The sequence below is a fragment of the Leptopilina heterotoma genome, unplaced genomic scaffold, assembly GCF_015476425.1.
Source record: "Leptopilina heterotoma isolate Lh14 unplaced genomic scaffold, ASM1547642v1 Lhet_114, whole genome shotgun sequence".
NCBI classification, from domain to species: Eukaryota; Metazoa; Arthropoda; class Insecta; order Hymenoptera; family Figitidae; genus Leptopilina; species Leptopilina heterotoma.
The window spans coordinates 5,182,504-5,196,008 of NW_025110833.1; the positions used below are offsets into that span (position 1 = coordinate 5,182,504).

Genomic DNA, 13,505 nt, shown 5'->3' on the forward strand with positions numbered 1-13,505 from the left:
TTTTCAAACTACTACAAAAAAATGATACATTTTTTCTGATATTTAACTAAATTTTTTTATTTTAAAGTTTAAACTATTAATTATTAATTATTTTAAATTTTTCCTATAATTTCAAAAAAAAAAAAAAAAAAAAAAAAAATGGAATAGAATTTAAAAAAGAAATAGAAAAGAAGTATGATATTGAGGAAGAAATTTGAAATACGAAGTCGAATTAAATTAATATTTCATTTTAATTTCTTTTAATATTAATTAACAAGTGACTTTATAAAATAATCATTATGAACTAATTATTTAATTTCTAATTATTATGTAAGATTTACCTAAAATTATTTTCAAATTATTTCTCTCTTCTTTTTTTTTTTTATTTTTTATAATCACGTCGGAATAAGTACATTGACTTTTTAAGATAATTGTCAAGAGAGAAAAATTTTTTTTCTTTTTTTTTTAATGAAAATAGAAGAAAGTGCGTCTATAAATATGTGAAATATTTGTATAATATGTGTCAGCTCTCGGATAGTTTAGTGAAAGTCACACGCAAAACTTTTAAAAATTGAGAATAGACGAATTTTTTTAAGACAAATTTTTAGGTTCGAATTAAATTTGAATTTGAAAAAAATTTCTAAATAAAATTCTAAATGATAAATAATTCAAAGTACTCTAATTATACTAACTAATGTATTATTTCTATAATTATTACTATTTAGTTTTATTTATTTATTTATATATGTATATTTATTTATTTATTATCTAATTATGCTAATTATTATATTATTTCTCTAATTATTACTATTTATTTTTATTTATTTATTATTTAACTATACAAATTATTATATTACTTCTCTAATTATTTTTTATTTACAGATAACACCAGACCAAAAATTATTATTATTTCTAATTAATAATGCTAATTATTTTAATCATTTTTCTCATTTTTTTCTTTTCTCAGTCAAGTGATAAAAATGATTTTTTCACTTGATAATTTCCGATGAAATTATTATGAATTAAAAACTAAGAAAATATCAATTAATTTAATATTAAAATAACAAAAGTAATTAGTATTTTAATTCTAATTTTTTACTTTTTATTTGTTAAATTATTTGTTAAATATTTGTTAAATATTTTTTTAAACTGTTTAATTATTTGCCGAATAATATTCAATTTAATTGGATTTTTGATCTAATTTTTAAATATTTTGAAAAATAACATTTCTCGTTTTGATTTCAGTTTTAAGTGGAGGCGAATTCGGAGGTGGAAACAGCTCTGTCAGTAATGACAATGCAAAAGTGAAATTATGTGGAGCGGATTTCTGTGTTCATGCAAACGGTGCACACGAGAGCTTGGACAGACCACAAGATTCGGAGATTTATGAAATCTCAGCAATTTATTTATCTTGTGTGTTGGTCGCCGTTATGATTGTCGCACTCTTCGTGGATCCACTCTCCAGGTAAGAATTAAAATTTATTTCAAAAATATTCAAAAAAAAATATATTTTCAATAATTACTCCAAAAAAAAAGAAATAAATACCAATTTTGTCTCTTAGTTATGAGACTGAAAGCTTTTTTAGTCAATAGAAAAAAATAGAGAATAAAAAAAATATGTAGAATAGAAAATGGAAATAAAGAAGGAAAAGAGAAAAAATTAATAAAAATTCAAAAAAAATACATAAAAAAAAATTAAATTAACTAGTTCAATTAATTAGAAAAAATAAAATAGTTAAAAAAAATTTTTAACTGAATTAAAAAAATTAAAAATGTTTCAAGTAATTAGAATTAAATAGTAATAAATTAAATAAATAAATTAATCAATTAATTAAAGTAAGCAACACTTTAAATATAAATGACAATTAAAATTACCACAAAAAATATAATTTCAAAAAATTATTACATAATTATTAAAAAAAAATTAAATAAGTAAAAAATGAATACAAAGAGATTAAATTTATTTTTCGTGGAAAGAAAATCAGAAATTAAAATTAAACTCATTAGAGAAGAAATCACAAACGTAAAAAACAATGTTGAATTAATATACAAAATTCCTAGCGGAAGAAGAATTTGCAAAAGAATCATTCCACAGTGACAGGCGTCTACCAAGAAATTATTATAATTTTATTATTTCAAACCGTTACATTATTTCTATATATATTGACATTAAATGAGTAAATTTATCGTTCTCGTCATTAAGAAAAAAAAATTCAAATTAATCAATTACGGAAGCAATTGGGCAACATTATAAATTATTTATCGATAAATTTTGCGCTCCACTTCTGACTAAAGCAAAATTGAATTTGAAGAAAAAAATAATTAAAAAAAAAACCTACTTCCTTAGAATTGAAATTATCGTTCAGTTAAATTCGAAATTAATTTATAAAAAAAAAAAAATTAAATAAAATTGTTTTATTATTAATAATAAAGTAAAATTTAAAATGGTTTTTCCCATTTGGATTGATTGCAAGTCTGCGCATAAATTTTCGGCTCCGCGGAACAAAAGTGACATCACAAAAACCTTGACTCATGATACAATATCGTTATTAAGATTTTTGTCTGATAAAAAAAAAAAAAAATTTTAATCACACGTCATCATAATAAACAAAAACAGAATATTAATTAGAAACACTTTTACTTCCTGGAATTAGAATAATAATAATATTCTAAATTCAAGCCCTCTTTTGTTTTTCAATTTGGGGAAAATAAGAAAATTTTCCTAATTTTTTCAATTAATTAAAACTGTAATTAAATTAATATTAATTAAAACTGTAATTAAATTAATATTAATTAAAATTGTAATTAAATTACTAATTAAGTTAAAAAAGCTGTGTTCCTTAAAGAGTTTTTTACCCCAAGGGGACAAAAATTTCCTTGAATAATATTCAATTTAGAAATTTAATTTAATAATTCGATTTTAAAATTAATTAACAGAAAATTGATTGACATGAAAATTTTTAATTTTCATTTAATAATTATACTTAATTATTTATTTTTTACTTTCTACATAATCAATTATTATTTTGATTATTATTACTTTATTTATTTTTTTAAATTTTTTTTTTAAATTTATATTTAAAATTAAAAATATTATTTCCGCTTAGTCTGAAAATTTTAAAATGCTGGTAATCTTTTATTCTTCTGCAAATGTGAAGTATAAGTACGTGAGGTAATTAAGTGTTTAAGTATATTTAACAAATATAATTGATAGATATTTATATTTGATAAAAATGTACTCCTTCTTATCAGATCGGTAATATCTCGTCTAAATACAAGCGATGACTCAAAAATCCATTGTTTATTTTCTTTTGGTTTCATTGCGGGAAAATGCTAATGTTTGCAAACATTATTGTAAATCTTATTTTCGTAATTTAGATTTGTTTTTATTTTTTTATTTTTTTTTTTAACAATAATTCTCACGTTTTTTTAATGAATTGACAAGTACTAATTGTTTCCAATTAAAATCAAATGGGGGGAAAAAAATTTTGCACACTGCAAAATAAACAGCTTTTCTATTTAATAAATAAATTCGAAAAGTGAATAAATTAACGATTAAGTAAATAAATAATGAAAAGTAAATAAATAAATTAATAAATTTTAAATAAATGCATTAATAAATTATAAATAAATGAGTGAAGAGAAATAAATTGATTAATTATAAATATTATAAATAAATAGTAAATAAATAAATTTCTAAATTAGTAAATTACAAACAAGATTTTTTTTTAAATACTAAAAATAGTTTGTTAAATAATTTACAAACGTGAAAAAATTTTTTTTTTTAAATCAATTTTTTCGAAGGATAAAAAGTCGAGTTTCATTAAAAAAAGAATTTTTAATAAAAAGAAAATGATAACAAAATAGAAAATTAACATAAATAGATCATAATTTAAAGATAAATTTTCTAACTTATTAAAATTCTTGACGTAAGAATACAAATTATTTTTTTTTTCTCTTTTTCTGCAAACATTGTATAGAAAAAAATAAATTCCAACTTCGTAAGGTTTAAAAGATATGCGATCAATTAAAAGAGATTCGTCTCACATAATAAGTTTTTGAATTAACTAATAATAATTTGCCAACGACTTTTTTTTCTTCCTCTCATTATAAAATAGCAACCGTTATTTGTTACATTGAGATCAACGGCAGCACGTGATTTACGTAACTTGTATAATCGATGACTTAACAAAGTCGATAATTAGTCTCCTAAAAAAAAAAAAATACAGCAACAAAAAAAATACAAAAATAATAATCTCAATAGTCACCAATTTTCTAGAATTGGAAAAAAAGGGGAAAATCTCTACAGAAAAAAATTGAAAATAATTGCTAACAGTGATGTAACAATTTGTTATTAATTCTCGAATAGGAAATTTTAATTGTTTAATTATTTTGGCGGAATAATTAACTGATTAATAGGTTAAATAATTAATTAATCAATAGGTTCAATAATTCATTGATTAAATAGGTAAATAAAATTAAATAGGTAAAAAATAATTGATTAATAGGTTAAATAATTAATTGATTAGTAGGTTAAATAATTAATTGGTTAATAGGTTAAATAATTAATTAATCAATATGTTCAATAATTAATTGATTAAATCGGTAAATAAAATTAAATAGGTATAAAAAATAATTGATTAGTAGGTTATATAATTAATTGATTAGTAGGTTATATAATTAATTGATTAGTAGGTTAAATAATTAATTGATTAGTAGGTTAAATAATTATTTTATTAATAGGTTAAAATAATTAATTGACTAATAAATTATTGGTCACCAAGGAATAAATAAATGAATAATAAAAAAATAATAAATTGATTAATTAAATTAAATTAAAAAAAAATAAAAATAATAAATAAAAAAAAAAAAAAATTAAAAAAAAAAATTAAAAATAATAAATTGATTAATTAAATTAAATTAAATAATTAAAGAATATTAAAAAATTTAATTAAATCCATTTTTAGGGGGTTGGGAACGATTTGGTATCCACTTCCTTCGATCCTCTGAATGTAAACTATCTCTTCTCGTGTTGCCATATATTTAAACATTACTCTTGGTTTGCTTCGTGATTACAAATAGCGTACATCCGACGAGCAATGCATCGTTGCACACAGCTCTGACACTTATGCAGGTATTCATATACAGTGTTTTGTCAGAATTATGTAATTCCTATAAGCCACTGATTGCGAGTGTGTCTTGATTTATATTTTAATTTAACAATTTAGCAAAAAAAAAAAAAATAGAACATTAATATTATTTTTTTAAAACTAATTTTTATATTAATATTAATTAAGTTCATATTTATTTATTTCAATTTTTTTTATTATTTTATATAAAATAATAATTAAAAACAATAATATTTTAATAATAAAAATAATAATAATAATAATAATAATAATAATATAATAATATAATTTTATTATTTATTATTTTATTATAATGTTAATTAATCATAATAATAACTTTCATTCCATTTCATGAAATTTTATTAATTAATTAATTTTATTGTTATATTAATTAATTAATTATTATTATTAATAATAATAATGGTTGTTGCTTTTTTTATTATTATTATTATTATAATTATTCATTGCATATAATTATTGAAAGCTAGGTTGTTAGAAAAGTTATGAAAATAGAAGAAAAAAGTACGAGACAATTATCGTGTAATTTTTTTTCTCTCGAGATTTATTCGGGCATGGGAGTTGAGAGTTTTAGAATATATGCAAAACAAAGTTTTAAAGCAACTTGACTGCACGAGAGTTGTTGGGCAAGGAGATAAGACCAAAAGTCTGCGAAGGAAAGAGAGGAGATTGTTCAGACAGAATAATAGAACAAAGACATAGATATTGTGATTTATTTTCAGATGCAACAAATTTATTATGACAGTCATAAAATTGAAAAGCCCCCCTTTTCAAGAATAGCTAAAGAAATATTCTCATTAATTTTTCTTTTCTTTTCTTCCGTTACTATATTTCTGTTAAAATTTACATCCATTAATTATAAATTTTAATTTATTTTTTATTTGGGATATTTTTTTTCATTTTATAAATAGCAAGGGAGATAAATTTAATTTTAAATAAAATTATAAAATAAAATTATAGAATAAAATTATAGAATAAAATTATAAACTAAAATTATAGAATAAAATTATAGAATAAAATTATAAACTAAAATTATAGAATAAAATTATAAAATATAATTATAAAATAAAATTATAGAATAAAATTATAGAATAAAATTATAAACTAAAATTATAGAATAAAATTATAGAATAAAATTATAAACTAAAATTATAGAATAAAATTATAAAATATAATTATAAAATAAAATTATACAATAAAATCATAAAATAAAATTATAGAATAAAATTATAAAATAAAATTATAAAATGAAATTAAAAAATAAAATATAGAAAGGGAGATATTTAGTTAGAGATGAGATTTTAAATGTAGTCAAAAGATCCATATATATTTAAATACGTCAATTCACATTATTCAGAATTGTGTAACAGAAAACGTAATTGATATAGGGAAAAAAGTAATTTATTCAATGCGCGCAAATAATTACAGTTGGTGGATTTTATTACATTTTTCAGTTTATACCAGATATGTCGAGTAGTAGACAAATAAAATGATTTTTCAAAAAATTATTCTATAAATTTTCTCATGAAAAAACTAGAGCAAAAAAAAAAAATGAATTACATTTAACAAAAAGAGAAAAAAATGTTCAAATTAGTCAGAAATTAAAAAACGAGAACAAAGAACAAATATACATGTGTTATTTAATACCTAATAAAATAAAAACTTTATAATTAATATAATAAATGCTGAAATTATAATAAATAATTCTTTTATTTTCGATAAATAATGATAATTTTATCAGAACAATAATTATGATAATTTTATAAAAATAATAATTTTGATAAATATTTGATAAATAATTAAATTAATTAATGAAATACTGAAAAATAATTTATTGATAATAATTATTCGACACTAATAAAATAATATTGTCGTCTTTCTTTCAATGAAACATGACAAAAAATAATTGCTTTGAAAGTTTTTAATTTACACACAAGTGGATGGTATAGACTTTCGCTAAAGAATGGCTGTGAATATTATTTATAAATGAGTAAACAAAAGCATAAATTTCTGACTATACTGAGTTAATTAAATTACAAGTTTGTAATGTGTACTAAATTGATTATTAAATGATTATCGATTGAACTTAAGAAATAAAGTTGTGAAATTAAATATGTAAATTGTTAACAGTTAACTATACATACTGCCACTCTAGAGTTAATGCAGCAAAATTAATAATTTCACAAATTATCTTAAAGAACATTTTTTTACCAGAGAAAATAAAATGAGTAAATTAGTTAAATTACAAACACGAAATAAAATTTGTTAATTAATAAAAAAAATTAGTAAAATCACAAGCATGAAATAAAAGTGCTTAATTAATAAAAATTATAGTAAAATCACAAGCGTGAAATAAAATTGCTTAATTAGTAAAAATTAGTAAATTAGTGAAATCATAAACACGAAATTTTAATTTTTTTTGGTAATTAATAAAAATTAGTAATTTAGTAAATTAGTAAAATCATAAGCACAAAATTAAATTTGTAAATTAAGAAAATCGTAGGCATAAAATTTAATTACTTAAAACTGAAAAATTAAAACTTAAAACAGGGATTGCCACAAAAATTTAATTTTGTTTTTCCCTGACTTTTCCCTTATTTCCAGCCAAAATTTTGACTTTTTCCCTGACCCTGAAGAATATTCTGATTCACTCCAAAAATTATTAGATACTCCAAAAAATGTTCTATTACATTCATTTACGAATTTCTTTAAATGTAAAATTATTCGATTTCATCAATGACTTCTTTTTTAAATAAATATTTCACGATTAAAATTTTTCGACAGGATTTAAGATTTATAAAAAATGTTATCAAAATTTGTAAAATAAATGCAATTTTTTATCATTTTATTTAAAATAATTGAAATTCTGCGATAAGTTTTGTTATTCATGAAAATGATTGAATTCTAGCAACGAATTTTATTAAAAAATTTTTTAAAGAATTGAACTCCTGTGAAGAATTTTATTTGTGAAAATAATTGAATTCCGAAGAAATATATCATTATTTATGAAAATAATTAATTTCTTGTGAATAATTTTATTAAATTTCTTTTTAAATAATTGAATTTCCATAAAAAATGTATTATTTGTGAAAATAATTGAATTCTTAAGAAGAATTGTATTGAAAATAATTGAATTGCAAAGGAAAATTTTATTAAAATAGCAATTTTATTAACTAAATCTTGTAAAGAATTTTTTTAAATAATAGAATTTTCAAAAGAATTTTATTTAAATTTTTTTAAATAATTGAATTTCTCAGAATTTTTCAAAAACTTTTTAAAAATAATTAAATTCTATCGAGAAATTTCATTAAAAAATTGAAAATAATTGAAATCTGACGAAGAATTTTGTTAAATTTTTTTAAAATAATTTAATTCCTGTGAAAAATTTTATTTTTGAAAAGAATTGAATTCTTGGGAAGAATTTTATTGAAATTTCTTAAATAATTGAATTGTTTCGAAGAATTTGATTTTTTACAAAAATAATTGAATTGTTTTGAAGATTTTTACAAACATTTTTGATAATTATTTGTATTCCTAGAAAGAATGTTGTATTTAACGAAAATAATTGTATTCCATGATCAATTTTATTATAAATTTTCAAATTTATAAAGCATTTTATCATTATTTTTTTAAATAATTGAATTCTCGAGAAAAATTTAATTATTTATGGAAATAATTGATTTCTTGCGAAGAATTATATTCAAATTTTTTTTTAATAATTGAATTCACATTAAAAAATTTATTATTTGTGAAAATAATTGAATTCTTGAGAATTGTATTGAAAATAATTGAATTGTATAGGAAAATTTTATTAAAATTGCAATTTTATTAACTAAATCTTGTAAAGAATTTTGTCAAAAAATTTTTAAATAATTTAAATTTTAACAGAATTTGATTCAAATATTTTTAAAGACTTGAATTTTTAAAAGAGTTTTATTCAAAAATTTTTAAATAATTGAATTTCTCAGAACTATTTTTTTTTAATTTTCTGAATATATTTGAATTCTTTCGAGAAATTATTGTCAAAAATAGAAAAAAATTGAAGGTTTTGTATTAGAATTCTTGTCAATTTCATAGTTTATCAGGCAAACAAAATAGACACCAAAATTCAGAATTTTCTTATAAATTCTAAAAATTTAATTATTTCCAGTACTTTTAATAAAAATCCCTGACTTTTCCATGATTTCCCTGACCAATTCTAATTTCCACGACTTTTCCCTGAATTCTCTGACCTGTGTCAAACCCTGTTACGAATAATCAAAATTTCAATTGATGTAAAATAGTTTCTTTTTTATAAAAAAGGGTAAATTATAGTGCGAGACCCAACCTACGCAATATATAAAATTATATTTTTTTTCTGAAATCTTTATACATCCATGTAAATTAAATGGGATTTATTCTGTATATCGATGTAGAGGGAAAAACGTGCGTGTATAAATATAGTTGTTCGTGAGAGGTTAGTATTTACGTGTGACTTCATACGGAAAAGCAATAACGTGACAAGAATTCGAAATTAGCATGTGTGTGAGTTTATAGGGCAATAGACAATATTGTATAAAGTGAGCGAGGTGAACGTGCTTTCTATAAAAGAATCATGATGCACCCATATTTACACGTACGAAACAAATCCTTTCTATAAATCAAGGGGTGTGGGGAGTCAATCTCATTATTATCAATAGAATTATTATTGAGACATTTATTATTTACACGCACTTCTTTTCTTTACTATTATTTTTTTTCCTTCTAGCATTTTTATATTACTATTTTTTTCAAATATTTCTATATTAATATTATCCATTAAGGCCTCGGAATCACGCGACTATTTTTTCCCCCTTTTTTCTTTTTTTATTTTTCATTTTTTTTTTCTATTCGATCATAACTATTTAGCTACTATTTTCATAAATTACTAATGACACTGTAATTCTTTCAAAGTTCAATTATTTTTATTTGTTGTTATTTTAAAATAAAATCCAATTATTTAAAATTTTTATTGAAATTCATAAATAAAATCGATTTAAAAAAATCAATTTATTCTTACTGGAAAGTTCTATACGGGAATTCAATTATTTAAAGATTTAAATACTTAATTCAAATATTTAAATAAATAAAAATAAATAAGTTACTAAATAAATGAATTTTCATAACTTTATCAAAATTTTTAAAAATATAATTGAATTCTCTTCCACAGGAATTTTAATGAAATTTTCAAGAATAATTTTATTTTTCGAAGAATTCATTTTAAATTGTGATTAAAAATAATTGGCATTAAATTAAGTTAATTAAATAATTAAATTCCGGGGAAAATTTTATTATTTATAAAAATAATAAATAAAAGTAAGAAAAAAAATACACGGAAAGGAAATATACGTTAAAGTAAAAGTATTTTACAATTTAGGAAAAAAGTGCAACAAAGCAAATTTTTGATATAAAAAATACTAAACATTAAAAAACATAATATGTGAAATTTAGTAAAGTTAGATTAAAATATAATTAATATTCTTGATATTTGATATAATTTTACTAAATTTGACATAAGTTTTTTTAAAGTTTCGTATTTTTTATATAAAAAATTTGCTTTGTCGCATTTTTTCCCCAAATTGTATTTTTGCAAATTTTATTCCTTACTCTCTCTTCGTGTAAAAATTGTAAAAATACAAATTGAATTGTTTCGAAGAAAATTTAGAACTAAATTTAATTAAAATTGTACATAAAATAATTGAATTCTTCTATAGTTTATCGAAAATTCGAAATTTTAAAAAATAATATCAACAAATTTTGTTAAAGCTCTTAAAAATAATTAAATTCCATCAAGAAATTTATTCAAATTTTTTTGGAAATAATTGAATTTTTCCATGTGAGAATTTTTATTATTTATGAAAATAAATTGAATTTTTGCAAACAATTGTATAACATTTTTTTTTAAATAATTGAATTCTTTTGGAAAATTTTATTTAAACAGTAGATGTTGAAAATAATTGAAATTTCAAATTTTTTTAAAAATTTTGTTACGAAGAATTTTATTAAAAAATTTTTAAAATAATTAAATTCATTCAGAAAATTTAATAAAAAATGTATTGAAAATAATCGTTAAATTCTAATAAATAAATTCTATCAAATTTTTTTTTTAATATATAATTGAATTCCTTAGAAGAATTTTCATAAAATATTTCAAAATAATTGCATTTTTCGAGGAAATCAGTTAAAAATTGTACTAAAAATAATTGAAATCCTGCGATGAGTTTTATTATTTATGAAAAATAATTGAATTCTTGTAACGAATTTTATTAAAAATTGCATTAAAAATAATTCAATTCCTGAGAAAAATTTTATTATTTATAAAAATAATTGAGTTTTTGCGAAGAATTTTATAAAAATTGTTTTAAAATTTAAACATTTAAAATAATTGATTTTATTCGAAAAATTTGATGAATTATTGTGTTTTAACTTTTAAAGCAATTGAATTCCGGTGAAAATTTTATTATTTCTGAAAATAATTTAAAGTTTGCAAAGAATTTTACATACAATTTTTTTTTTTTAAAATTGAATTCTATTGGTAAATTTTTATTAAAACAGTAGATATTGAAAATTTTTGAATTTCAAAAATTTTTTAAAAATTGTGAATCGTTAGAATTTTATTTCAATTTCCTTAAATTGTTTCTAAGAATTTTATTAGAATCTTTGAGAACAATTTTTTTATTCGAACTACTTGCGAATTTAAATAGTTTTTTTTCTTATACAGTTTTCAGTGGAGGTGAAAAAAATATATATATTGTAGAATAATAATAATTATAGTAATAATAATAATAATAATAATTTGTTTTTCTATAAATAAAAGTTGAGTAGAAAAGATAGCAAAAAATTTCTTTGGTGTATATATAGATATTAATGAAATTATTATTCAAATATAAATATAAAATGGAATATGCAATTTACACTCACCTTACCTGATTCATCCGCAAAGTGGCAATCTCCTTCTTGAGATGGAATCTGTAACAAAAATCATAGCTGTCAGTTTGACATACCTCATTTTACATATTCCAAGCTTACATCAATAATACATGAGCAATCATTCATTCTTGGAGCTGATTAAATTATTATAAATTTTCTACTCGGAAAATTAAGTTTTCTTTCTTTTCAGAATATTTTTTTTTTTTTTTTGAACACGTATTTTATTTTTTTCTAAAACATTTTTTTCCCAATTTTAAAACATTTTTTAAACTATTTTTCATATTTTTTTAAACTATTTTTTTGGCTTTGAACTTGTATTACCTTATTTAAAAATTTAAAATAGATAAAATAATTTTAAAAAATAAAATTAAAATGAACATTTATTATTTAATATTCGATATGTTTAAAGAAACGATTTACTTTAAAAAAAGGAATTATTGTTTATTGATTTTTAAAATAGATAAAATAATTTTAAAAAATAAAATTAAAATGAACATTTATTATTTAATATTCGATATGTTTAAAGAAACTTACAAAAAATTATTGTTTATCGATATTTAAAAGAGATAAAGTAAAAAAAAATTCAAAAAACGTGTTTATTATTTAAGTTTAAAGAAACTTTTTACTTAAAAAAAAAAAAATTTCTTTTGTGTATTCATAAAAAAGGGATTATAAACAAGTCTTTTTCGAAGGGTAGAAAGTTTTTCTGTCTGAATAAAGAGGGAGTAAAAAAAAAGATTAAGGTGAATAAAGAGGGAGTAACAGAGAAGAAGAGTAAGGAGAATAAAAAGGGAGTAAACGAAAAAAAAGAGTAAGAAGAATAAAGAGAGAAAAAGAGAAGAAGAGTAAGATGAAGGGGGGAGGAATTTAATTCATCCACGTAGACACTATAGCGAATTATCTTCGAATTTATGAACATGTACAAATAATTTTTTTTTTCAAAATTTCTTTTTTCAATAAATTTTATATACACAAAAGCTTTTTATAAGCAGAGAGAATAATGAGCGAGGACCAAGAAAATTATAATGTAAATATATATAGGCGTATGTATAGTCGGTGATAAAACGTTGAAAAAATATTCCTCTTTCAAAAAGTGCTAACGAAAACTTATTGTTAAAAGGAATTTTCGATCCTTTCTAAAGTATAAATGTAAATTTACATTCTTATCATGTGGGTGTAGCTTTCTTTTCTTTTTTGTTAATTTTTTTTTTTCAAAGACTGTCTATTGAATATTATTTCGGAAAGAGTAAAGCTCTCGAGTATTTTTTTTTTATTATTTAAACTTTTTCACTTACAGAAAAAAAATTATTTGTTTTCTCTATTTTTATTATTTTTATTATTTTTTTATTAAATTAAATATGTGTTTAATATTTTCTTCTCCGTTTACTAGTTTTTTCTGTTTACTATTTTTAGATATTTATAAAAAAAATT

General features: G+C 19.5%; 2 protein-coding genes across 3 annotated transcripts in view; one reads left to right on the forward strand and one right to left on the reverse strand.

Annotated features, from left to right (window-relative positions):
• The window catches only part of LOC122508757, a 166,151-nt gene that overhangs the window by 56,924 nt on the left and 95,722 nt on the right, over window positions 1-13,505 (reverse strand). Inside the window, exon 3 of one of the 2 annotated variants that reach the window (XR_006302265.1) lies at window positions 12,071-12,113. Coding sequence is in view for 1 of the 2 variants with exons in the window: in XM_043622279.1 (XP_043478214.1) it covers window positions 12,066-12,113 (48 nt within the window). In the remaining variant the exon portion in view is untranslated. Of the gene's footprint in view, window positions 1-12,065; window positions 12,114-13,505 lie in introns of both variants that reach the window. The other variant, XM_043622279.1, reaches the window with a different exon arrangement.
• LOC122508699 (UNC93-like protein) overlaps window positions 1-13,505 on the forward strand; it is an 85,582-nt gene that overhangs the window by 43,540 nt on the left and 28,537 nt on the right. Inside the window, exon 3 of the mRNA XM_043622205.1 lies at window positions 1,225-1,444. Within this exon, the coding sequence (XP_043478140.1) occupies window positions 1,225-1,444 (220 nt within the window). The remainder of the gene's footprint in view (window positions 1-1,224; window positions 1,445-13,505) is intronic.